General features: G+C 44.7%; 3 protein-coding genes across 4 annotated transcripts in view; all 3 read right to left on the bottom strand.

Annotated features, from left to right (window-relative positions):
- jam2a (junctional adhesion molecule 2a) overlaps nucleotides 1-7481 on the bottom strand; it is a 20213-nt gene extending 12732 nt beyond the window's left edge. Inside the window, exons 1-8 of one of the 2 annotated variants that reach the window (XM_029449555.1) lie at nucleotides 7131-7481; nucleotides 2972-3037; nucleotides 2672-2782; nucleotides 1939-2088; nucleotides 1644-1831; nucleotides 1224-1326; nucleotides 755-862; nucleotides 593-608 (exon numbers count right to left, since the gene is read on the bottom strand). In XM_029449555.1, coding sequence (XP_029305415.1) covers nucleotides 593-608; nucleotides 755-862; nucleotides 1224-1326; nucleotides 1644-1831; nucleotides 1939-2088; nucleotides 2672-2782; nucleotides 2972-3037; nucleotides 7131-7179 — 791 coding nt within the window. In that variant the 5' untranslated portion in view covers nucleotides 7180-7481. The remainder of the gene's footprint in view (nucleotides 1-592; nucleotides 609-754; nucleotides 863-1223; nucleotides 1327-1643; nucleotides 1832-1938; nucleotides 2089-2671; nucleotides 2783-2971; nucleotides 3038-7130) is intronic. The other variant, XM_029449564.1, reaches the window with a different exon arrangement.
- A 2723-nt stretch (nucleotides 7482-10204) lies between these two features.
- On the bottom strand, nucleotides 10205-16629 carry mrpl39 (mitochondrial ribosomal protein L39). Its single transcript, XM_029449531.1, has 10 exons — nucleotides 16444-16629; nucleotides 15291-15497; nucleotides 14970-15109; nucleotides 14660-14759; nucleotides 14382-14449; nucleotides 13657-13769; nucleotides 13387-13452; nucleotides 13068-13221; nucleotides 12436-12483; nucleotides 10205-10392 (listed from the first exon to the last, which is right to left on the bottom strand). The coding sequence occupies exons 1-10, from the start codon at nucleotides 16478-16480 to the stop codon at nucleotides 10291-10293; spliced, it is 1035 nt and encodes a 344-aa protein (XP_029305391.1). The 5' UTR covers nucleotides 16481-16629; the 3' UTR covers nucleotides 10205-10290.
- Nucleotides 16630-17373: 744 nt separating this feature from the next.
- Nucleotides 17374-25890, bottom strand: LOC115019898 (ras-related protein Rap-2a-like). The gene is made up of 2 exons (XM_029449597.1): nucleotides 25125-25890; nucleotides 17374-18588 (listed from the first exon to the last, which is right to left on the bottom strand). Exons 1-2 carry the CDS (start codon nucleotides 25436-25438, stop codon nucleotides 18351-18353), a joined length of 552 nt encoding a protein of 183 aa, XP_029305457.1. The 5' UTR covers nucleotides 25439-25890; the 3' UTR covers nucleotides 17374-18350.
- Between the last annotated feature and the right edge of the window lie 714 nt (nucleotides 25891-26604).

Genomic DNA, 26604 nt, shown 5'->3' with positions numbered 1-26604 from the left:
CCTTTTGCCCACTCTTGTGAGTACGGTAGATGCACGGACCTCTGTCATGCCACAGAATCATTTCTCAATCTCTTCAATATCTTAATAATCCATTTCAAATTACCCATCCAATCAGTTTAATTGCTCGCTATTCTTTCTGCCAATATGTTCCTCCGCGCTGATAAACGGCCGCTAATTATTCCAGAATTATACACCGATCATTTCTCCGCCTTTTTAAATGTCTGCATGTTTAGATCATCTGTCTTGCTACATGTTGACATGATTTCCACAGATGTACGTATGTCTGCCTGGAAGTGGCAATCAATTGAAAACAAAACAACCTTTTCCCGATGGTTTTTTTAACATCTGCTGGCGCCAATCACTGGATGAGCAGAAACACAGGCACTGCTGTGGCTCAGAAACACACGCACATATAGACACACACAGCCACAGCTGTCGCTCTATACAGTCCTGACTCAGCACACAGACACGCAGTCTATAAGTGCAACAACAACCCCCCCCCCCCCTTGCCCCCCTCCCCTCAATCTTAAGTGTGTTGGGTATCAGCCTGTGTTTGTTCACATCAATGTTAATGCAATCACAGAGCTCTTACCTTCCTCTGTGTCCTGCTGATGGACGAGTCAGGAGGAGAAAACAGAGTGAATGTCAGTTTTTGTTCAAATAAAAAAATATATATATTAATTGATGCACTGATAATGCAAGCAGACAAAGTGGTTGTTGTGTAGAAACACAGCAACTAAAGAGACACACTCACGGCTGAAGAAGCCGTTGCGGTGCAAGAGGAGTCCCCCGCACCCACAGACCACGACGACCAGGAAGACCACCACCACCGCCGCCACCACGGCCGAGACGTTGACGTCCTCTGGAGTCGAGAGGGGAATAAAAACTGAGTTATGGTCTGTTTTCCACATCATTTGATTGAAGCAGTAAGTCACAAAAGACAAGGAAATATATGAAGTCCTAACAGCGAGCATTAAAGCTCCAAACATAAACAGGAAGACTGTATGTTAATGTAACTCAGTCTAATGGTTTCCCTGTACGACAATAACATTTCCTATAAATTATTAAAAGCATAAAACTGCTGTTTGCATTAACCTGGAGTACATTATATAATTTATTAGCAAGCTGAAGACCTTTGTTAAGAAAACAGCATCATGTTAGATCACAGTAGTGAGGAAGAGGCACACACACACACACACACACACACACACACACACACACACCTATCTTCATGTGCTTGCCCTGGCACATCTTGGGCGGTCCCACTCCGTTGGAAGCCAGGCAGCTGTATCGACCGGTGTCCTCTTTGGCTACAGCTTTGAACTCCTGCAGGAGAGACAGAGAGGGAAGAAGAAAACGTTTATGATGATGCTTCCGCCGCTTTAATGTGAAGCATCTGTTCTGCTGAAGTGTCCTTGAGCAAGAAGCGTAGCCTACTATCAACGCATAGAGCGCCTTCAACAGAACCTGACACCATCTCTGCTTCTTTCAATAAGACATGATACTGCAAGGAGACAGTGTAAACTATTTACCAAAACACTCCTCATCCTTTCCCTTATCTGCGCACACACACACACACACACACACACACACACACACACACACACACACACACACACACACACACACACACACACACTCACGAGTACTCCTGTGTGTGAGTTGATTAGATATGTGGCGTTGGCGTGCCATGGCAGGCTGATCGGCATGCTGTCCTTGAACCAGGAGTAAGTAGCAGGCGGGATGCTCTGCTGGTCCCTACAGCGCAGCTGCACCACGGAGCCCGTCACTGCCCCACTGGGGATTTCGCAGGACGGGGTGTGTGGGGGCACTGGAGGGGAGTACAAGGTAGGAATGAAAAGAAACGAAACCCAAACCTGGGAAAACAAGTCAATCTCATACATATTTCAGCAGTTTTTTATCATCGATTCTCTTTACCCAGGACTTTGAGCGTGACGTTGGTCTCGCCCAGGTTGACTGAGTCATAAGGAGCACTGATCTCACAGCGGTACTCCCCAGCGTCCTCCTGGGTCACCCTTTGCAGCGTCACCGTGGCCCCTTCAATGGTCGCCCGGCCCTCAAAGGGGCCTGAAAGAATGGACGGAAGATGAGGAAGTTCCAGAGGAAATGGTTCCCTGGCTGCGGGCTAACGATGCTTTGTTTTTATCCTTATATTGCTGCCTCTTAAATACGAAACGTTACATTCAGATAGCAATATAGCAAGATTCCGATATTATTAAACTAGATCTAAAAAGAAAGAACAAATGGCCGTGCTTATTATAACTACTGTTATGTTGTTTTTTTTAAAGAAAAGATTTAATTCACAGTAAAAGTCTTCCAGCAACTGATTCTCCAGTTTCTGCGAGGCAGCTGCAGGAAGTGCAGAGTTATAGGTAAGAAGTTACTCTAATCTGGATCCACATGCTAAACCACAAAGGAGATCAAGGATAAGAGGTTAGGATTTTAAGCTTCGATACCACCGACTGTGGACAGGACTGTGCTAAAACATCTCTTACATTTATCCATTATTCCTATCTCACAGTATCCAGGTGGTGGGTTCTTTTTCTCATCCTACATAGCAAACCCCTTCCAGCTGGCACTGCAAGCTGATTAAAACAAATGCCCTGTTTGTCACTCGGGGGGGATGAAGAGCTACATGCTGCTTTCACACCTTTGAAGTGTCCATCAAAGTACACGAAGGAAACATCTTTGCCCTTCTTCTTCCACTCGATGCGTGGGTTCTGGTCTTTCTCTGTGCGGAACGTGCATGACAGCACCGCATCTGAAAAAAAGGGAACCAATGAGATATTTATGGCAGAACAGCAAAGCCTTCAATCAGTGGCATTTCTTTTTAACTGTTTGTTCTATTTATAGCCGTATGGTTTATTCTGTCAGAGAGAATCTAATAAAGCAGCAACTCATGAGGGGAAGAAAATGACTCGACAGTGAGACGATGCTTTTTCTGCCTCACCTAAGAACTCGTGCACCTCCACCTTGTGTCTGTCGCTCGACACGGTGACAGGAGCGGAGGGGGAACCTGGTGGTGGAGAAGAAGAAGGGAGGGGGGGGGAGGGGAGAAGGAGATATAAAAAATAAAAAGGGGGTTAGAACATTTCAGAACGCAATATTGCTTGTAATCCATTAGGGGGCAAGGTGAATTGGGTAAAGTGCTCCACATTGCCCGCCAACTGCAAGAGGAGAATGCTTAATGGCTGTCTTTAGTCTACTGTCTGAGGCAGCCAGAGATCTCCAGGAAATCTGAGGTAAGGGCAGGATTACTCCCTCCTCCGCTTTAATCCAGCAGGGTTAAGGAGCAGTCCGCCGTGTGTTTATTTAAACGCAGGTTAGGACAAGGTCACCAGGCATCTCAACAGAGGCTTGTCCAGATTAACCTGATGTATGAGAGGCATTAGCGAAGAGGCGGACGGCACACTGTCCGTGTTTGTTTCCCCTGCTGTCTGTGTGTCACTGATACCTAGCGTCCAAACAGGAAGAGGAAGCAGGAGCTACCCTTCCTGTGTGCTGATTGGTTTAAGGGGCGGATTATTGCCCGGTCGTCATGTTGTTAAATACAGGTTCAACATCGGTGAAGGTTACCTGAGGGAACAGTAGGTTAGAAACATGCACACGGCATATACAGTAAACACTCTCTGCTGCTGCACGAAAGCCTATAAGATCTCCCGAAAGTCTGCAACTTAAGTAAAAGGTAAAAAAAAAGAGTTTTACTGAAGGCCATGCATTTTTTAAATGAGTAAATAAATGTTGAATGGGCCTCGGGGGTACTTACTCAGAACACTAAGGGCTATTTAAAATGTGCAACAAACTTTTAATTTGGTGTAATGAAAATGTACACAATTTCAGCCTGAAATAACTTCTCTGACACACATTTACTTTTCCTGCCATTGTTTCTGCTATCGCCATGACGCGGACAGATTTCAATCTCACAAACATATAAACCCATATTGTGAAATTACAGTGAGCAGTTTCCTGTTTGTCAGTAGCTTCCTGTGTGGGCCCATTGTTACTGGATTACTGTGAGTTCTAGAAGTTTTCCCCTGTTAAGGGAGGGGTGACATGGGAGAATGGAGGGCGGGCTGAGACAAAGGGCAGGAAGTGTGGAAGAGAACAGGCCATGTCGGACGACTCTGCAAACTGGAGCTCATAAGCAGACCCAAAGGTCTGTCTCGCTCTTATTTCCACGACAACAGCTATTTTTAAATGAGCTTTTAAATAAACAACAGCCTATACAATAATAATGTCATCTGCAGAACACATAACACACAGTCAAGTTTTTTAAAAGCTTTTCCTGAAGTTGGCTCAATTTGCACCAGCTTCGCTTACTTTGCTCTAAGTGAATTAAAACTGCACACTTTCCCTGCAGACGTTCCCTCTTCCTCTCGCTTTGCCATGTGTTGACTTGCGGCGGTGTAACAGGATTATCGTCGTAGCCTTGGCTCGCGTACCTCGACACCCTCTGAGGAGCATTGTCTCACTAAAGGATGAACATGACGAAGGAGGGAAAATACAATGAGATTAAAAAAGGCACGAGGAGGCACGTCAAAGGAGAGATGAGCGGCCCTAAGAATAGAATACAAATGAAGTGGAGTAGAGGAGAGTGAGGCGGGTGGAGGTTAGTGGAGGGGGCCAGAGACCCGTAGAAGCATGAATAAAAGAGGGAGTGGGATTGAAGGCAAGGGAGATCCTCTAAGACAGTAGGACTGTGAATGGGAGAAGCTCTTGTCACATAGTGTGAGACCAGGCCTACCGCCACCTTGAAGGGTGTCTCTTTGACAAAGAAGAAATTCAACAGGGTTGACAACATGCCTGCACTTCACCGCTGCGCTGACTGACACACACACGCATTACAAAATGAGCAAAGATTTAGCGCTCGTGAGGCCGTGCTGCCCCTGTGTCGTGCTTCACTGTGCTCTACTACTATGAGCACTGTCAGCTTCAATGGCCTCAATTAAATACCAAAGCGCCGAGGCAGACAATGAACACATTGCGAGGAGTTCGGATCATTTCACAACTGCATGGTGGGTAATGTTAACATGGTGTAACTTCCAAACTAAAAAGGGGCTACTGTCCAAGAAGTCGACAAGAAATAGAACTAAATAGAAGAACCAGCCTTCTAAATGTCGACAAATGACACCCGCTCAAACATGGAATAAAACGTCACAACTGTCGGCATAGTTGGCTTTGAGGACCAACTATGATCCGGACCTGACCCATATATGGCTGCTTCACTTGGTTAGGTGTCAGTAGTGCACACTGATGTGATTTGGACCATCACTGGCACGTGATATTATCTCAAGATTCACCCATCAGGAGTGAGTCCAGCAAAAGAACACTGAGCCGAGCATCTTTGACCACTTGAGCAGCTCGCAAGATTGGCGGCTATCAAGTCGTATAGCGTTAGTTTGACTCCACCAAAAAGTATGTATCACAACCTGAAATGCTTGTCAAAACATTACTTCCATAAACGTTGTGCTTCTCAGCAGCAGGCCTCTGATGCTCCTCCAATATCTCATCAGATACGGCCACTAAGGTATTTAAAATGCTTCTGCGACGGATATGTTGTGACTCCGAAGCACAGAAACATTTAGACAAAGGCGTCAACACAGACAAGCTTACAGACAACAACACATCTCGTGCGTGGCATCAACATCAAGACTGTGACAGCCACCCTCTTGCCTGAGCAAAAATAGAAAGATGGCACGCTCGCTCCTTGGCACGCAGTTTTACTCTCATTACGTGGTCCGGACAGAGTGTTACAGACACTGGGGCGGGTGTTGCCAGGGCTGTGCCGAGGTCAAAAGCATGGGGGAGTAATAATTAAGGCACTTATTAAAATTAACAGGACAAATGAAAAAGGAAGGGAGACGGGCCCATAGGAGATATCCTGTCTGGCTGTGTAGATAACGTGAAAGTGGATGGCACACACGTTTCAAGGCTGTGGGGGTACAGAGACAAACAGGGAGGACTGTGCGTGTGTGTGTGTGCGTGTGCGTGTGTGTGTGCGTGTTCTCCATTTGAACAAAGCCTCTCTGTATGACTGTAACCCTGTGAGCAACAGCTGTCTCAGGCAGGCACGGTGTGTGAGTGTGTGTGTGTGTGTGTGAGGTTGAGATGGGGGATGTTGGGGCTCTTGCCACAGAGACCCACCCGAAACATTTCCTCCTGGATTTTTTTTTTTTAAACAATACACTCCACAGGCAATCAGCAGGGCCGAGGCCGACTGGAAGCTGCTCTCTTAAACTGTTGACATCTATCTGTGCGCCAGATGATGAGGGATTTCTGACAGGTTGTCCACAGCGGGACAGGACACACACACCTCTGTGAACTCGTGACCCGGTGGCCTGACAGGTGGCAAACACAGAGTAAAATCGGCGTCACTCACTCTCACTGTCTCATCACATCCATCACACAGTGCTCCTGCTCCCCTGGAGTCCTGAAGGCACTGACACTGCTTTCCATTATGGGATTATTTATGTGCCTTTTTGCTATTTAAAGAAACAGGTTTCTCCTGGTAACATCACTGCTATGAAAACCTCGTCACCAAGAGAAACAGTTTGACGTTTCTGGTGGTAACGGCTGACCTCATGCACAGATCCGCCACCTCTACTGCCAACACGGGTGCCCACCTGCCACCACCAGGCCGCCCACACCCTGAGGTGACACGCCGCCAAATACAATTTACGGGCCAACTTGGAGGAACCCAGCCTGGCTTCAGAGTCCCTCTCACAGAGGGGCTTTCACTGAACTGGGGAACTGCGGACACTAAAACAAAATAAGAGTCCAAAATGAATGATTTCTTTTCTTTAACTTTTGAAATTAATTTATAATTTTAGAAATAAAACATGAAAGAATGTGTTAATAAACACACTATTTTGAGAAATAACAAAAAGAAAGTCACTAAAGCACACGTTTTAATGACTTCTTTTGTAAAGTATAGATCCCAGGACATCCATGAACAGTTAGAAAACAACTCAATATATAAAATATTAGTTGAAATACATGAACGCTATCTATTCCCTAAGCTTCTTCTGGTGGAGAGAAGTGGGGAAACAGAAGCACAGACAAAGAAACAGTTAGTTCTTCTAAATGAATAGTTTCCATTCGTCACTTACATTGCATCAGTAAAATAACAATAGGAAGATACAGGGACGTCCCCTCCATTATCGTCCACAACTCTGGCTGAGTCTTGTCTTCTCTGGACGGAGCGAGGAGGCAGATCCCGAGCCTCAGCTTTCTTCTCGCACTTGTTCACAACTCTCCAATAATTCATCCAGCTTCCAGGGAATAAACTGTTCTCCAAGGGGAAGCGATCGGACCGGCCCGGCGCGGAACGGAATGGAGCGGCGCGGAGAAACTAGCAGGCGAGGGGGATTAGCGGGACGCACCTCCGGGACTGTTCGGTCAGAGTCGCCGGTGCTCTGGCTGAGAAGTGTGTCTGGGAGCGGCGTGCCTCGGTTACTACGAAAGACGCGGATGAACGTCCTCTCTCCCCCTGCTGTGTGGTTTCGGCGCTGGTTGAGGTGGAGATGGAGGTGGAGGGAGGGCGGGGTGTGCGTTCAGACGAGCAGAGCGGCGGAGCGCCAAGAGCGCAGCGCCGTGTCCAAGACGCGCACTGCACTAACAAATGGCCACATAACGGGAGTCAACTGCCAGGGTATGGCAACAAGGTGTGGCACGCATCTTACCTTAGCCCGAGTGGGACCCGGTTTAACCTTAAAGTTTATTATAAATATTACTGGATGGCATAGATAAAACCCAGTTTTAGATTCCTTACAATAAAGGCACGCCTGTAGTATTGACTGACAACAGGCTGCAATAATGTTTAATGCATTGAAGTGTATGAAGTCGTCATATGAGCACTTAAATAGTCCTCTAAATGTTAGATCGTAGTTGAAATATTTATTTTATTCAGACTACTTCAATCTTGAAGAAGATGAAAAGGTTGACAAGGATAAGTTTAGCCTCGGATCAAGATGCTGTGCAAAGCTAAATTTGAGGTGCAGCCCAAAACAATGAAAGGCTTGTGGGATGAAGGGAGGACTTATTCAGTGCTGATCTTTGTCTAGATAACAGAACATTTATGTTTACTTACTTTGCACAGATGGAAAAGATATTTACTGCCCGTGGACATCTTTACTGGTTTGTGGGTGCTGCATCATGTGGAGGATTAAATATGACTTATCCATTCATTAAGAAGGTAAGAGATAAAAGAGTTTACCAACATCGTGGAAGTGTAGACATACAGATTGTGGGTGCGAGTGAGTAAATGCGTGGAGGTAAAGCTAACCGCACATTTAGATGTGGAGATCTAATTAGTCCTGCAGATCAAAGCTTCCCCACTGAATTAATATTGACTAAATAAGAGTTAAAGCTGAACACTGGATAAGTCCTTCCACTGTGAAATTAAATGAGGGAACCTCGGGGGTGACTTTAATGTTGACCTCGTACTGCGCTAGCTCTTAAGCAAGAAGAACCACATTATAAATTAATTTCTAGGAATGCATTATTCCAGCATGTTTTAGTAGCTATTCAATTTTAATAGTGTTTGAGCAGCGGCGTCACAGACGCAGCAGACATCCTAAAACTTCTCTCCAGCAGCAAGGAATTCAGGGCACCGATTCAAACATCTCAATTGGTGTGACTGTGCTCTCTAAATCCTAAGCATATGTCCTTGGGTGTGTCTCGCACATTGTCAGTGTGTGTTGGTGTGGGGGTCGAGGGGGCGGTGGAGGGATACTTGAGCAACAGCTGCACAGCGGACTAAGTTTTGCGGCCGGAGGCTTTGCACGATCCTCAGAAGTCTGGGGATGGGGAGTGATACAGTTGGACTGTGATTAATGCAGGAGAAACCCTCGCTGGTAATCTGAGGATAAAGGCTTTTAATGCTACCTGTCTTTACTTCTCCTGCTGGTCCAAACACACACAAGAGGCGGAGGCTCGAATGTCAAACAGGGGATCTGTAATGTACGACTGGGGGAGGGGGGGGGAGTCTGGGGGGGGAGATTCTCAATTTTCTTTATGTCATTGGTGGTCGTTACCAGCTGTCTGTTAGCACCTGTACTGATACACGTGGTATCATTACGGGTACCACTTCCTCATGTTTAGAAGTTCTAACTTTATAAAAAAAGGCATTTTGGGGAAATTAGCTTATTTGCTACAGTTTCCCAAAATGTTATTCCTTAAATAATTAATTTGAGAAGCCATTAATATGGATCGTGTGACGCCACAAGCAGTTCTCAGATCAGCAGTCTGCAAATTCTTTGTATCATAAATCATCAATGATCCGAACACGTCCATTTTGTTCTCATGTAATTGAGCAGACTTTGTCTCACACAAGGGCCAATTCATTTATACATTAAAACAGTTTATCAAACGTGAGCAAATACACAACTCCACCAAGATATTCAGTTTACCATCACGAGACAAAGAAAAGCAACTATTCTTCACATAATCAGATTAAAAGATGACTTTTAATGCTCTACTCAACGCTTTCATATCAAATAAGATAAAACTCCACCACATCCTCCGTCAGCATGACACACATTTATTTTGACCCTTTATTAATGACTATTGTAACTGCAGACTTTATGGCTAATTAAAAAGTGAAACCCTGTACTTATGAACGGCTTATATCTGATTAGTAAATAATTAACCATTAATTACAACTTATAAAGATCTATAAAAAGGTCTTTTTAGATTGTGACTCAGAGCTACATACACTGGGGATAGAAAAGGACGATCTCTGGCAGAAACCAGCAGTGTTGTGTCTAATGTGTCAACGCGCCGGGAATCCTGGGAGAAACAAGGAAAAACAAAGCGCCTCATGGCTCCAATCCTCGCTCACACTTGACTCCGAACACACTCTTGAGGATTGAGAGCCACCTGTTTGAAGAGTGATAGACACAACAGCTGCACTGAGGCCTGACCTTCAGCCAATAGACACACACACACACACACTCTCCGCTGTTGTTGTTGTTAAGCAAACTGCTGACACACACATACAGTGAGCGTACATCCACGCGTTTCCATTTTCACTCTTCTCCCTCACTCCTACACACCCGCAATCAGCTGAACTCAAGCACCTCACACACACACACACACACACACACACACACACACACACACACGCACACACGCACACACGCACACACGCACACACGCAGTGATTTCCATGAGAAAAGTGGGAGCGATTTGTCACATATTTTTACAGATTTATTGAACAAATAACACAATCAGATACATGTTAAAGTGTGTGTGTGTGTGTGTGGAAGGTTACACAGAGGTCGTCACTGGCTGGTCGGAGGTGGAGCTGGGAGGCTGAGTGGAGTCAGGAGGAGAGGTCGGTGTTACTTCTTCCGGTTTCGGCACCTCAACCTGTGCAAAGAAATCCACGCGTTAAGGATTATGTTAACAATTGTTTTAACCTCGTTTCTCTCTTTGCAGAAATATGCTTAAGAAAGTAGAAAAGGTCTAAAAATCATCCCTCTAATAATCTTCCTACAGGAGGGGCGTGGAGGTCTCTGTTTGGAGCGTGGGCGGCCGTGTTTTGAGCGCCAGCTGGAGGCAGACGGGGGACATGCTTCCCCACTGCCTGCAGCCGGCTCAGAAGACGCCGCCCACGCCTCGCTGCTTTTATAAACCCGTTTCTGCACGGTAGCACATACACAGGCCTTTACACTTTACAATATTACAACACCGCAGTCCTCAAACTGTAGTATTTTGATATTGAATCGATATCTCTTCAAAAAGGCGTCTGTGCAGGATCGCATTGGATGTTAACGTGTTCCTGGTATTTTGACATTTAATCCAATTCAAGCAACAACAACGAATCTTTTGTTAAAGCAGTTTCAGTCATTTGTTTGCCAATATGTTAATACCAACCAGCTGCTCTGATATTCTTCCATTTTAAATGTCTTTCTTCCAAACTTTGCTTTTTCAGGAGAAGAACAAACAAAAGGCCGACAATAAAACGATAACCGCCGGATTGACCTTTGACCCTCTGCGCTGTCCTTCTTCACACAGTGCAGTGAAGGATTATCAGCAGCATTTCAGAAGGATGCACTTTATGTTCACCTGAAAGTTAAGTGGTTTAGACCATCCGGCTAAATTGTAGGCTTGTTACAACCAGTCTGATGCTCTGAAATACCCTTTCTCCTACAGAAGTAAGACCCAAGTGGTAACACTGGAATCACTTAATGTGTAAAAGGTCATGTTCATGTTTCTTGAGATATATATATATATATACTTGATCACATTTTATCTGCATCTCAAGACAAGCTGGCGTCTTCTGGTTTTAGAAGAAGAATGAAAATGATCATTGGTTTGCACACACGTACCGAAAACACTGCAGTATAAATGTCCTTCGGAGAGTTTATAGCTCCTCCGCTGATCAGCGGCAGTGATTCTCTGTTAGCACACGGGACGAAGAGGACAGGCCGGCGTGCTCTCCTGTGCTCATCACACACAGCAAACATTAACGCGTCAGGTGATACTATGGATCAGTGTCCTCTAAGAAATGAGAAGTGATGTCCTGTAGCTCCTGCAGCAGGTCTGCATGCTAATCCTGTGCCTGTAAAACTTCAGAAAAAAGACCTTGATCCAAATATCCTTCGCCATCTCGGTCCAACTCTGACGTCCGTACGTTTGTCTTTATTAAAGTGCTATTTTTACCCCCGAATGACCAAATCTCTGTCAAAATAAAATGTAGGCCACAGAGCACAGTTTGTCATCAGTTGCCAAATCAAGTGTGTCTATTAATGAGTACTTTTTTATTTTTGCATTACGCAATCAGTGATGCACAGAGGATGCCAGAAAGGCTGCAGTGAAATACATTTCGCCTAGATGGCTCCATCCAAAATTAACTCGCAACCTAGTTTGAATTTGAAGGATTTATGCTTCTCCTTTAAGAGTCTGACTCGGTTGTGCACAGACAGAGCCGATTCTACTGCGCATCGATCTGAGTGTCACGATTTACAACATCTAGAAAAAGAGCCTTGAACCTGGAGAGATTTAAAAATACTTCTTCCTTGGATCTGGAGCGAGCGTCTGCGTCTTTGATGTGGAGTTGAGAAAACAGCAGATTGTCCTTCATGAGGAGGGTGAGACCTGCTTTCTTACTGAAGCCTGCAGCCCACGCAGCGTCTCCTCTCTGCTTTTGCCAAAATATAAATGCAAAGCAATAAATAGTCGTGTTAAATCCTAACCTCTGGCTGCTTTATGGAATCTGAAATGATGGCTGCAGCCAGGGAGCGAGCTGGATAAATGTGGAACAAGTCATTTGGACGAGTATCCGTCATCTAGACCAGAACACGACCGGCCTGCTTCCCTGAGTGGGCCTCAGTGCTTCAAGCTTTACGCTCACGGCTGTTGGACGGCTGTGTGAGGTAAAAGCAAAAACAAAAAATGTGTTGTTCTTACCAGTTTCCTCGCCCGCTCACTCAGTTTCCTCCAGACTGTGTGGTGAGCCTGCAGAGAGGAAGACAACGTGACCCAGCGGGCACATGCAGACACCGATAAACCACTTTTACTGCGCCGTACAAAAGGACACGCTTTCATATTAGAAAACAATCAAATGTCATGTGTAATCTGTTCCGTGGCAACAGCGGTTGTGTTTATAATCTTGAGGGAAACCACAGCAGTTGACTTTCTTCTTGGTGACTGTAATTAAAACCTGTAATTATCTAAAGTGTGACATTTCAAACTGATATGCACCTTTAAATAGGGCTGAACCGAATAGTTCATAATGTTTTTCTTACAGCGCGTCGACTCGTTCTGTTTAAACCGGTATCTCTGCACGCTGGCCTCCATTTCTCTCTAAAACTCACAACCAAAATCCACGGGACAGTATTTGTTAGGTGGGTGAGAATGATGTAGATTGTAGTTCTACTGGTAAGATCAAACTAATTTAAAAGACAACTAACAAACGGTCTCGCATGAAGGTTTTTTACACACCAAGAAGTTAAGTAAAACAATTCTCAGCCTAACACACGGCGTCTGCCTGCGGTGTATCTGAGTGCCTTTACGCCAACATATTCCCCACACGTCCCTACCTCCATCCCCAGAGGAAGGGAGAGGCCCTGTGCTCGACGATGGAGGCCCCAGGGTCCCTCTCCCAGGCTGTGGAGGGCTGTCACAAGGTACTGGGAGCACAGGCCTGTTCTGGCCACCAGAGGGCCCACACTCAGCAGCACATGGTCACCACATCTACAGACAAAGGAAAAGGAAAGCGATTATGGGCGGGTAGGTGGGAGATTTGCTAAATATATACAGTATATACCCTCCTTTAGATACACATTATGTGACATGTGACTATCACGACACTGGAAACATGTCGGCAGGAAATGAAGGATCGAGTGCATGAAAAGTCACCTGTTGAGCATCACTGTGCCTTTGGGACTTTGTGCTGCCTTCTGTTCCACCTCTTCCTGTTTACACCTGGAACACAGAGGGGAAACAACACGATCACCATGTGTGTGAGTACACTGGGGAGTGCAGGGAGAGAAAACAAAGACACAAGCATAAGAAGGACAGAGGGGAATGAAGTATGAAGGTGTGAGATGTGAGAAAAAAGGAAGAGAAACAGCTGGAAAAGAGTTTCAGTGATGGACTGCACTGCTGCTCAGTCAGGAGTTAGTCTACCTGCTGTGTGAGAAGACCTCCAGCGCCACAGAGGGCGCCACCTCCAGAGGCTCCCAGGCCAGGTCCTGGTGGATCAGCTTCTGGGTCCCTTGGGTAAAAGACCGCAACGACTCCTGGAGAGGGAAAATAACAAAAACACTCACTCACAAAGGATCCGGTACCGTCAGACATGCAAGCTCCAAGGAACACACCAACAAATACAAGCTCTGAATCATTCCTCCCCTGCGACTGCTGGTGACAAGTAGGGACTTCACTTCAAAGGTGATAATGAAAACTCACACTCTAGTCTCTCTTTCTCACACAAACACCTAAATAAAGACTAACATTAATATGTGATACTGTAAACACAACAAAGACTCTATTTTCTGCCAAAACATGGCTAAAGACAGCGTTTAAAGGAAGGTGTTAGCTCAACACTAAAATAATAACTGCACTTAGATCCAAAGACTGAAGGAGTTGCTATGTGTTGATATTTAATACAGACAAACTTCAGTTTCTGCTGACCTCTAATGGTTAAATATCGCCACAGTAATGTAGATGGTTCCAGGTGCAACGGAGATAAAGTTACTTCTATAAAAAGGATGACAGAGAAACACCTCGAATATCTTTAAAGAAACATATGCACCACTTATTTATTGTATTGTTGTCAAGACTGGAACACATTTGATTAACTGTACTTTTGACCACACACACACACACACACAGACACACATTCGCACACACACCTCTGAGGGAGTCCATGAGTCCAGCTGAGGGTCGAGCACCACATCACAGCAGAAAGCTCCTGAAGTGACTACATGGAAGTGACACGGAGACCAATTAGCGTCACACCACCTCCATCAGTCAACACGTACGTTGCAATAACGTTTAAATCAGCCTAAACACAACAAGCTTAGCTGAACAGACGATGCATCTTCCTGGCGGAGATTTCTTGACTAAGTCTATTTCTACAGGTCTCTGATGGTCAGGGTACATATGGAGACATAAAGAGAAGCTCCTTTACCTGCCACCTGGAGTGTGCTGAGCAGCTCCACAGTGAAGTCTTCTTTGAACGCAGTCTCCAACACCTGGCCGAGCAGCGCAGCACAGGAACGCCAGTAGGCCTGAGAGTGAACAGGAGGAAACGCTGAATGTCACAGATTTAAAAAGCTGTACACAGTATGTTTACAGGGCTTGTGTGAAATACTGGTGGAAAGTACAGGCAATGTTTCATCTCCTAATGCTCCCTTACTTCCCCTGACAATGTATGAAGAGGAGATTCTTCACTCTCTGAAACCCTATTGAATTAAATATATTTTTTGTGGTGAAAGTACCTGGTTGGCAAGCGTTGGATCGGTGTCTTTAAATGTGAGCAGAGTGAGTGAGCATGAGTGGGTGAGGGGCTGGTGCAGAGACCACAGTTCCCCGTCCACCAGGGCCAGGGCCGAGTTGGTCACGTGATGCTCCGTCAGGTCTGAGGGAAACACAGAGGAGTTCATCTGAGTGCAAAGCAAGTATTTATTTATAGCGAAACATGCAGCAATGCATATTTAATACATGCCAAAGAAGCGGAAATGTTTAGTTTCTCACAGATCGTGTCGAGTACAAAAATGGTTACAGAGATTAATCGTGCATCCAAACTCCCTTTCACTCACGTCTGGCACAGCTCAGCGGAGTGGACATCCCTCTGTTCATGATGAGCATTGTACCGTCCATCCCCGGGCCCTGCATGGACACCTCTATCTTCTCTAGGCGAGGGTACAGAGCTCTCTGCCTGGCCTGCTCTCTGGAGAAGACGGCATTGCGCTGGCTGCGGACCTCAGCAGGTGCTGCACGCACTGCCGCGGCGGCAGATGCAAAGCCTGTGAATGGGGAGAGGATGGATGGAATCAAGCAGAAAAGAGGGACGCAGGAGGAAGCGAAAGGATTCATCTTCTACACTTTTAATTGTATGTCACTTTTAAAGTTATTTTACTTGTTACAAGGCTCTTACTGATATATGTAAAGCCAACATTACTAATTATTTTTATAATCCTTCACGGCCTCTTAGATAATCTGATTAGATAATTGTATTTGTTGTAGTTTAACTTTGTTGAAAAGCACTTTGAATGACTCCCCTTGCATAAATGTTGCTATATAAATAAAGTGTATTTTTTATTATTATTTTTATGTTGACACTATCTGGGCTCAAGACTACAATGTTCTAACAGAGTTGCATTGTGGGAAGTGTAGGCTCCAGCTTTTTTGGAGCTTGACCAATAATAGATAAAAGCATTTGAATTAAATGTATAATTCATGTCAGCAAATATACAATGTACACACTTTAACAATACTGACAAAAATATACTATGATATTTAGACTGTCCAAGGTAATGCTCGAGGTAGCCACGTTGAAGTTAAGGGTTTTAAATCATTTTCATGCAGTTGATCAATAATTTACCACCACTTTGAGGCAAGACCTGTGTTAGTATAATATAAGACATCATTTTAAAGAACATTTACACTACCTGTGATATGTCAGAGCTGGGTAAAGACTTTTAATGTCATAGCTGGAAACGCACAGGTGAATTATCTAATATTAATTATAACTGCCCTCCACTTTAGGGGAGCTCCTGGTACGTTATTGTGCTCACTGGAATAGTTTAAACTTATATAACAGAGGCGTCGTTATTGTTATGAATTACATTTGTGTTTTTCTTACAATGTCTAGTCAAAACGTCTATTTATCCAGACTCGAACTGTCACTTTAACCTAGTTAGCTCACATGCTAATGCTACACGGTTAACGTCAACAGTTCCCGTTACTCACGGCGCTGGAGAGCTCGACACACGGTCCTGGTCACCATTGTGAAGAATATGTATACACCTTCATAAAAAAACACTTAAATGGATACGAAAGGGCAAATGGATAATGTATGTCACTGGTGCCTCTGACCGAAGGACGCCATGCCTCTTTCGCGTGCAACGATTATTTAGGTCCGGGTAGGAACTGAAGTCAGGAGCTGGAAAGGTCCATGTGACCTACAGGACGATATGCTGCTCCAGTTTGTGACAGCAGGTGTCGCTGTTGGTCCTCATTTCAATGAGGCTTATGTAAAGGAAACCCTGCAATATGTTTTGTATTCTGTAGATAGAAAGACAATTCTCTATCAGCACCATTTTCGTCAACAGTCCCTAAAACATAATATATCTGTATAATACTTCTTTTAGGCACTAAACCTTTAATATTTATGGCGGCCCTCAACTACTTATTTCTGAATTACCTCAGTCTCTGTTTCCTAAGTGTTAAAAGACTGTTGCGCTTATGCTGATTGGATTGAATCCAAAGTTATGATCTTGTCTCTAAAATCTCACATGTCCCCAATTTCATCTTCTAATGGACTCTAATGGAACTCAGAATTTGACAAATGCTCGTTGGATTTTTCAGGACGAGTATCAGCAGTAAGTGTTGGCACTAATGGCAGCAGCAGGAGCAGCAGGACGCCTGGCCAGGGAACGCAGCCGCAGCACCAAAACATCATAAATCATCTCGACGCAGGCCGAGATGGAGCCAGATCTCCGCTAAAGAGCAAAGCTGAAAGACTATTTTCACAATGAGTGTAAATCTAATGACCTCTGCAAGTTAAAGTAAAAGAAGATAAAAGTTGTAAAGGACACTCAACAGAAGCAGTCTGTACAAATGAAAGAAAATGATAAGATGCTTTAAGTATTGAACAATAAATACGCATGACACATTTGTGCATAAAGATTTATTTTTTGTTGAAAATAAGTGTTTCTCACATTGAACCACGAACATATCTGATGTGACTTAAGATAAATGAACGATACACTGACACTGATGTTCACTTCCAACAACGTAACAAGGCATTTGTATCATCTGTAAGGTGTAAAGACCGTACGTTTGAATGACTGATTGATTGTTTTATCAGTTGATTGATTGATACTGTCTCTTTGGGTGAGATTGATTGTACTCAATGTCAGTGTGACAGTACAACGTCATGCACACATCATCCACAGTATGTCAACATTTGGGATCTTCGGAAGGAATTTCCCCAAAGGTGCGGTTTCCTTTTTAAACATTCGTTCATCTGTTCATTCATTCATAGTTAGGCGGGCCTGCTGTGAAATTAACTTCCAGTATGACTCCTTCACAGTGGTGTTACTTGACATCCGTTCAGATACTTGGTGATTGGTCTTGCACTGTCCAAAAAGTCCCAAAAGTGCAAAAAGAAAAACACAAGCAGAAGAAAAAGAGGACCAATGAAACTGCGGAGCACACTGCCATCCCTGCTCGGACCTATGGCTGGTTTCCCAAAAAGCGTTTCGCACTATGATCCTCTTTGGCGATGGCTTTTAAGATGGTTTTGGCACCGTGCTGCCTTTGGGAAACCCCGAACATTTGCTCCCGTTACTCAAGAGGTCGGTGATGAATGTGGGAGGTCAAATGTTGTTTTATTCTTTCAAGGGAAAAATCCACCCTGTGTCCGAGGAGTTAACCTGCTTTGTCTACTTCTGCTTCAGTTAGGGATTTCCTACATTTCCCAGAATGCCTCTTGATCAGAGCACAACTGCTAGATACAGAAAGCAGTGTAGAAACAGTTTTAGAAAGAGTGGATCTTTCCTTTAAATCCCTCCATCTTCAATCTATCTAACATGAATTAATTTGCATTCTAATTTCTAACCATCGTCCCATCCATCACCCCTCCAAGCAGGCTGCTACTGCACGCTGCAGGCGGGGCAGCAAGCCTCTCTCCGGTCCGGCAGAGGGCAGAAGTCCATCTGCCTCACGATCTCTGCGAAAAGCTCGTCCACCATGGTCTTGCTCTTGGCCGACGTCTCCATGAAGGGGCAGCCCCAATCCTCGGCCAGCGCCTGGCCCTCGCTGGGGGACACCTCCCTCTCCTCCTCCAGGTCCACCTTATTACCCACCAGCACCACCGGCACCTGCTGATACCTGGAAATGAGAAAGTAATATGAGAGGATTGTACATCTGAAATGTGCTGCCTTCTCCCCCACTGGGTGTGTTTTGTTACAGATAGAATCTTCTGGTACCTAAGGGAGAAAGCGGGAAAGAAAAACTCAATGACAGCATGAGTGTGTGTGTGTGTGCATTGTTGGCCTACATACTGTATTTGTTAGATGCCGAAACAATAAGGGGTTTGAACAATGCACAATGGAGCGAGAGGAGAGGGATACACTGCTACATTCAGCTCCAGCTTCCCAGGAGGCCTCCATCACTCCCTGGGTGTCTAATGTCAGTAGGCGGTCCCATTAGCAAACTGTCATCACGGAAAGAAATAACGGCCTCCTTTGAATGCAGTGACGCTCTATTTATTCCTGGATGCATCATATATGAGTTGCATGCACAGCTGTACATTTAATGGCTTCCAATTCTTGTTTAAAATCATTAGCTCTCCACTAAGCATGTCTTAACGGATCACAAGCTTTCTTGCCCCAGCGTGTGGCTGACGATCCCAGTCCTCTTCCATCCATCAATACAAGGAAACCAGGCTGCGGAGAGTGATGCTATAGGTTATTGAATAATTAAATGAAGCTAATGTGCTGCTCTCTGAACATTGGCCTCTTTGAAACAACTATTTTCTACTTAATATTTAGCTTTAGCTCTTGTGTGCCTCTTCATTTACAACTCTACAGTTGATCAGTGCATTGAAATTGAGTTTTACAACAAAATATGAGTGAATAACAACCCAGAGGTTACTTCTGGAAACATATGCCAATATCATTTGTGTGTGTCACAAACATGTTAGGTTTGTTACAAAGACTTTGTTCAGATACTAGATAATTAATTTCAGTTAGAAGCCCTTCATGTTTTCTCTGATTAAATAACTACAGAATGTCAATTACAGAGCGTATATATTCTCACTACAGGTAATGGCACAGACCACCTAATAGCCTCGACCATCAATCATTCCTAAGTGCATTCAGAGCCGGCTTATTGATCTGCTGGTGCTATTGAGAAATTAGCTTTTATCTACAAATTGGTGGCCTGCTGCCACACCGCTCAGCTGGGAGAAGAGCTGAGGCGTGGAAAAGAGCTGGCAAACATCTCACTGAGCTAAAGAGGGCCAGAGAGCGGGAGGAAGTGAGTGCAGGCAGCAGGGTGGAGAGAGCTCTGCGACACTCGAGCACCCGCTGAAGTGTCCTCGAGCAAGACATTGAGAGGACTAGCTTCAAGGGTGCTGATCTGTGGCTGAGCTTGACCTCTGACCTCCCAGATGAATTCACATGAGAGAATGGAAATAAAAATTAATGATATCATTACAGTTAATGTCAGGGAGTTCTTCGTAATTCGTCGGCGAACACGCTACAAGACTGTCAAGGAGAAAAAACTCGCTCAGAAAAAAATTCAAATGTCAACGGCTTCCCTGCAGCTTGACATTTTCCCTCAATGCCACCACACTGTACGACACACACACACACACACGCACACACACACACACACACAACAGCAGCTGACCTCAGCAGGACAAGCATCTCGCATGGCCTGTGTGTTTGGAAAGCTGGAGTCTAGAGGGTGTGAAGTGTGAACAAGGAGAGCACCACACAGACAAATGCAATCTGACAGCCTTGCAGGAGAAACTCTATATATAACTACAAAGACACAGGGAGAACCAGCTTCTCTGGGGTGGGGCGGGACGGGTGGGGAGTTTGAATAGAGATCGTTTGTTGCAGCATCAAACTACCGCTCCTTCCTCGCCAGCTGGGGAGAAAAATTAAACTGATCAACACAGCACGAGCAAAAGTGTCCCCTTGGGGATTCAAAGGCTGATATTATGTATGATTGAAGAATATGTCAATCAAGACTCAATATCTCAGAACTATCTCTACCTACAGTGCAACTCTTAGATACATGCTTTTCCTCCACATACTGAATATAAAGCAGGAGGAAATTACAAACTTGTTTGTGATCCAGTACAAGTGTTGGCAGCTCTGCTCTATGGGAATTATCAGCACAGTTGGAATGTGTTTGGATTGCTTGGATGAAACCACCAGCTGTATGAATATGCAGCTTTTTGTTTTGAAACTGCAGTGGGAGAGGAGTCACGTTACATTTAGGGAACAGGCAACAGCAGGTGGTTGTCAGCTAATGGCGTTATACGGAGATATGGATGTTAAAATCTGTATTCATTTCTACAATACTGCTGTTAAAAACCCTTTCTGAATGACACCACGCAGAGTGTGCTGAGCTGCAGGGCTTTCACACGGGGAAGTGCTGAGCTCCACCTTTTTGAAGCCATCATCTGTACGTCCATTTGTGAAAAAGCTTCTGCTGCATCCTCGTTAATGGATGTGGAATCTTGAATAACATTTGCGGGTTATACATTTTGGCCTTTAGAGGAAAAACGAGTCACCAGCATTCGCCTCCAACTGTTGGGAAAAGGCAAAACGCACAAACAGAATCAGTGTTTATAACTCACAAGAAAGACTTTTTCCACTTCGCTTTAGGCTACGACAGCCTTATTAATGCTACCTGCTGTGCTAAATAGCAGCAGTGACTTCACCCACACGTTTTTACAAGCCCCACAGCTCAGGCAAACATACAAATTACAACAAAAAAACAGGCAAGCATCTCCAACCTGGAGTCCTCCAACCCTCCAGCCGCCTCTTTGCTCTCTGCATCTGCTGTTAATTAGCAGTTGGAGCAGCAACACTGGGTGACAGCCAGCCTAACGCATGTATCTGCGTGTAGGACCCAATGGAAAAATCACAGAACCGATAGCGCTCACACTTGTTTTTAACTCCCAAAGGATGTCACAGCTGGAGAACAAAGCTTCTATAGCTCGTGTTTCTGCAGCGCCTTGCATCCCGGCTACTTTAAGAGGAAAGCATGAAACAAACTAACACAACCGCAAACATTCCTGTGATAAACAAGACAGAGAGAGGGCCTGCACAGCAGATGGAAAAGGGTCTTTAGAGTGTTTCTGTTTTATGATGAAACCCCAAGCTCCATTTCCATCTTTAATGGTGCAGCCCAGCTCCTCTAGATGATCGGATGTTCTTTACTGGAGATGCAAAGGCAGTATAGGCAGTGTGGGAGTAGACAAGTCCTAATTAGTTTTATTATTCCCGATGTTCCGCGCCGTTAAGCCAAAACCATAATTACAAGTGAGACATAAAGAAGTGTAAAAAAAGTGTGAGGAAACTTAAATGTTATTAATGTTGCAGATCCTTAATCCTTCCTACAACGCTTGATTGTTGCCAAATTCAGCCAATGCTTTCACAACACTCGCAACTCGCCAGTGTTGATGGTAAATGTAGTCGATTGAAGCAATACTTCCTGCATCCAGTAGCATCATTTGACGTGACAGAGACGGAGTTGGAGGCAAGGAAGAACTACAAACTTCCTACTTGTATTGTTCCCGGGGCAGATGAAGCTCAGTTGCCTCTTATTGAAATGCTGAGTAAATATAAGTTGGGCTTTTATTGTGAAAGGTAAAAACGGAAGGGATGAAGCTGTGCTGTGTGGCCTCTAATGTTTTTATTTTATTTCCTGCATAAGTATAAGCTTATGCAAGTGGGCATCAGTAGCACAATGCATCCTGGTACATGTAGGCGCTGCCAGCACAGCTCTGCAAGCAGGAGAACTCTCGATCAACATAGCATGCACTGAGGAATGTATTGCTTCAATGGACTACATTTCCCATCAACGCTGATTTCACATCCACATAAAAGGTGCCACATTTTCCCTTTAAAGACAGAGATGGAACGAAGCCATAATGACTACAATGTAAGAGTGCGAGCTGACGCAGCCTCGCTATAAACCACTTCCTGTTATACCTCACCTCACTCTGTGAACATTCATTTAGGATCTGGAGTCACAATCAATCTCTGCTTTTCACTTCTTTGGTAAATGGGAAATCCCAGAGATAGTTCAAAGCATTGTAAATTTCCCCCCAGGGGGGGTCACAAGATAAATCTGGGGGGTTGCATGATGATTAGCAAGCTAGGAAACACATTTCTGCTGCACACATTATGCCTATTTTGTCTTTCAATTGTGATATATTTACGTCTTCGGGACTAAAAGTGAGAAAACACTTTACACATCAACAGTCCGCACTTTACTGGTGTCTCTTCTAACTCATTTTAAACTAAGCTTGCTGCTTAACAACTCTCTCCATCCTGTTGACAAACACTAAAAGCCCTCGAGCTGACACGAGGTCAGGAAGTTGCTTTGTACCTACACCAAAGTGCCCCCTGGGATACGTAGTTTTGGTCTCTCCACCCTATTCCCTCTCAGCGGCGCGTGATGCTCACCTCCTGCTATTAGACACAGCATCATTGCAGCGTGAACGCAGCGCGAGTGCTTTGAACGTGCCTCCTCCTCCTGTACAGAACAATAAACCTTCATATGCAAGCGAGGAGATTATTAGATTGTGAGGAGGACTACACCCAGATGTTGTTTTCCCAGATAACAACTGACATGGGGTTTATTTGTGTTAGTCCGTGAGGTGCAGGGTATGCATCAATTAAATACATAACGTAATGAAAAGCACATCATTGAATCACAAAAACAACTTTTCTCATGCACATAAATCAGCACAATGAAGGTGATGTGTGGACTCAGGACACCTGCACCACTGAGCAGTAACATATAAGGTCCCGCTTCTTTCCCATGCTTCGCTCCCACCTCCTGCAGAAGCCTGCTGGTTTATATGTCTCCCTAATGGAGGCCTGATGTCTTCTTGGCTTCCAACCCAACACAATCCCATTAAGTTCTGGTGAGTGGGCATATACTATATCTCTGTGTGGTGCTTGTTGTTGCCGCTGGCTCAGCAAGAAATTTGGGAGGAGGGAGGCTGATCTCCCGCAGGCAGCTAATGGAGACCAGGAGCTGATTGTGTGGCTTGTTAAGATACAATATCTGCACATGTGTAAGTGAACTGAGCCTATCCTTAGATAAACTGATAGGGATATTACATGCATGTCTGCTGATTTGGTTCTCTGAGACTAAATATGATGTCTTATGTCGATACAAGAAGGTTTTCTGTGCTCAAAATGTCCCATTACTTGCTCTGAAATGAGACACAAATATAACAAACATACATTAACAATCCCTGCTTCAAACCCAGAGCAGTGTGAAATAAAAGTATGAAATATTTATAGGTATACACTTGGGGACAGTGGTGGCTGGTTCAGCGGAGGCAGCTGCGCCGGGGTGGCGGCACAGCACAGCTTTATCCATCGTTATATTTCTCATTTTAAAGGAGTTCCCTCACGCACTCGTCCCACGCCGTGCCTCGTCAGCCGCGACGCTCTCCTGCTTCCCCGCGACCCGTGACGTCTGTGCCACGGGAGCATTCGGTTCACTCCGGGGGATGTGGAAGTGAAAAGCACTGCACCAAACTATGCAGGTTAAATTATGGATTATTATTACACAATATGCAGTTGGATAGATAAATATGTCACTGCCTGTTTTACTGAGGAAAAGCTGCAATGTGCACCAGAGGGGAGACCAACAGGAGGAGCATGTGAGATAAGAAAAATAAATGTTCACACAGACACTACAATGGGTCTGTCTACTCTGTGGACAGCCAGCCTACAGGTTAAAGGATAATTGCACTTATATGAGGGGTTATGTGCTGGATCACTGTCCAGGACAACACCACAATGTGTTTACTGTTTCCCCTGCTTACAGTATTTGTGCTAAGCTAAGCTAAGCAAAGCATCTTCTAGCTGCACCTCCACAATAAACAGGGGGGGGGGGGGGGGGGGTTAATTACATGATCAGCGGCATCTTCAGCAAATCATTGACAATGTTAAGCTCTTGCTGAATAAAAGCGGTGTTCGTCAATGCCATCAATAAGACAAAATCACCAATATGTCACCAGCTAAAGGGAGGATCAGTCCTCCTTCCCTCTCTCTCTCTCTCTCTCTCTCTCTCTCTCTCTCTCTCTCTCTCCCCCTCTCTCTCTCTCTCTCTCTCTCTCTCTCTCAGCCGTGAGCTCAGTGGATTTGATGAGTAATGGTCTGAACTGATCAGAGCCTCCCAGAGTTAGTCATGTGTGAGAGACAGAGAATACCAAGCCCAGTGAGAGTTCAGCGGGTTGATGTATGACAGGTGAGCCGCAGCTGGGCCTCTTATGAAGAACATATGAGCCGGTTGCAGCTTCTCACGCAGCGCTGGAGGGGATCCAGACAAAGAGGAAGAGGAGGGATACAAGTTTGGCATGATTCCAGGGCCTATCATGCATTTCGTGGTGGGATTCTTGGACTTTTAGGAGCCCTTGGGATAATCCGGGGGGATACTCCGGCAACACGAATAGTTACATTTTATTTCACTATAAATCAATGAAGGAATGTCAAGTTGTGAGAATTATAAATCCCCCTCCCACCAACACAACCAACTTTTGGTGTCCATATTGCGCCCAGGATGTGACTATTTAGGGGCCTAAAACAGAATAGCATCATCCCTACTGCATCAGAATATATTCACAAGACTTTATCAAAATGAGGTGGAAATGGTCTCACCTTTTCACCCTGATGATCTGGTCTCTCATGGGCTTGATGTCCTGAAAACTTTGCTGGTTGACCAGACTGTAGACCAGGATGAAGCCTTGGCCGTTCCTGATGTAAAGGTCCCTCATTGAGGCGAACTGCTCAGTGCCTGCGGTGTCGAGGATCTCCAGCACCGACGGAGAGGAGTCCACCTCGATCTCCTTTCTGTAGAAATCTTCAATGGTCGGGTCGTACTTTTCTATAAATGTCCCGGTGACAAACTGCACCGTGAGGGCGGACTTCCCCACCCCGCCGCTGCCGAGCACCACCACCTTATACTCCCGCATCGCGCTCCTGTGGACCTAAATCCGGCATGCAGAGAATAAAGTGTACAGCAGCGGATAAAAGAAACGCATCCCCACGCACAGCAGTCTAGACTCACACCACAGCCATGACACAGTAACAGCCGACGGTGAACGAGATGCTCTTGCAGTTACAGGCGGGATGCTGGAGCATTTAGCCCAGAGATGAGCAGCCACAGCCTCTACTGGAATATTCCCACGCTATCTTGCAGGGACACCATTCCTGAGGCATCCATAATGCAATAAGGCGTCGGTGTGGTAAAAATAAGATTGGCTATTATTAGAAACAACACGGCACATCTTTTTTATGTGCCGACAAAACAATAGGCTAACACTACATGTCTCTGCACACACAGTGGGGTACAGTACAGTTAAAGGCAAAGAGCCTATTTATCCTCAAGAAGGCGACAGTGCTGCTGGGAATCCACGCCTCTGGAGTCGGTGCATGCACTGGATGTTACTATTTCCTGGAAATATGGGGGGTGATTAGTGCCACTTAGAGACAGTGGCAGGATAAGAGGAAGATAGAAATGTTTGTGACAAAGATGTAAGATAACCTTATCATAGTGGAAACTGATGCTAAATCATGTTTAGATATTTCTATTGAAGCAAACTGCTTGTAGCTCTAATTTTGCAAATGACACTATATCAACACCATATAAACTGATCTATGAAGAAACACAAAAACGATTAAATGTTATACACTATATGTTTTCTGATCGGACATCTGTATGGTGCAGTGCCTATCAAACTTGTTACATATCTCTATTGCAAGAAAATAACGTTTTTTGGCACAAAACAAGGAAAAATCATGGTGAACATTGAGTGTTAATATGAAACTAGAAGCCTGTGCCAGGTTCCAGACTTGGTGGTTCTTTATATGGTCACCAGGGCTTTGTCAATCGAATATGTTGTTTTTGGGGCATTTTCTAAATGACCGTACGTTGGTAATGATGTCATTGAACCTGCAGGGAAATCATTATAATGATAATAAACTTTATTTATACAGCACCTTTTAAAACAAAGTTACATTTCAGGACTGTATCTGTAATCAGACACTTACAACAATACATACACACAATAAAATAATGTGCCCGCATTCATACAAATCTAACAATATATATATTTCTTTTGAAAGATGTGACTATTTG

This window comes from Cottoperca gobio, chromosome 2, assembly GCF_900634415.1.
Source record: "Cottoperca gobio chromosome 2, fCotGob3.1, whole genome shotgun sequence".
Lineage (NCBI taxonomy): Eukaryota > Metazoa > Chordata > Actinopteri > Perciformes > Bovichtidae > Cottoperca > Cottoperca gobio.
The sequence above is the reverse complement of the archived record's forward strand: the minus strand, read 5'-3'. Positions and strand labels throughout refer to the sequence as shown.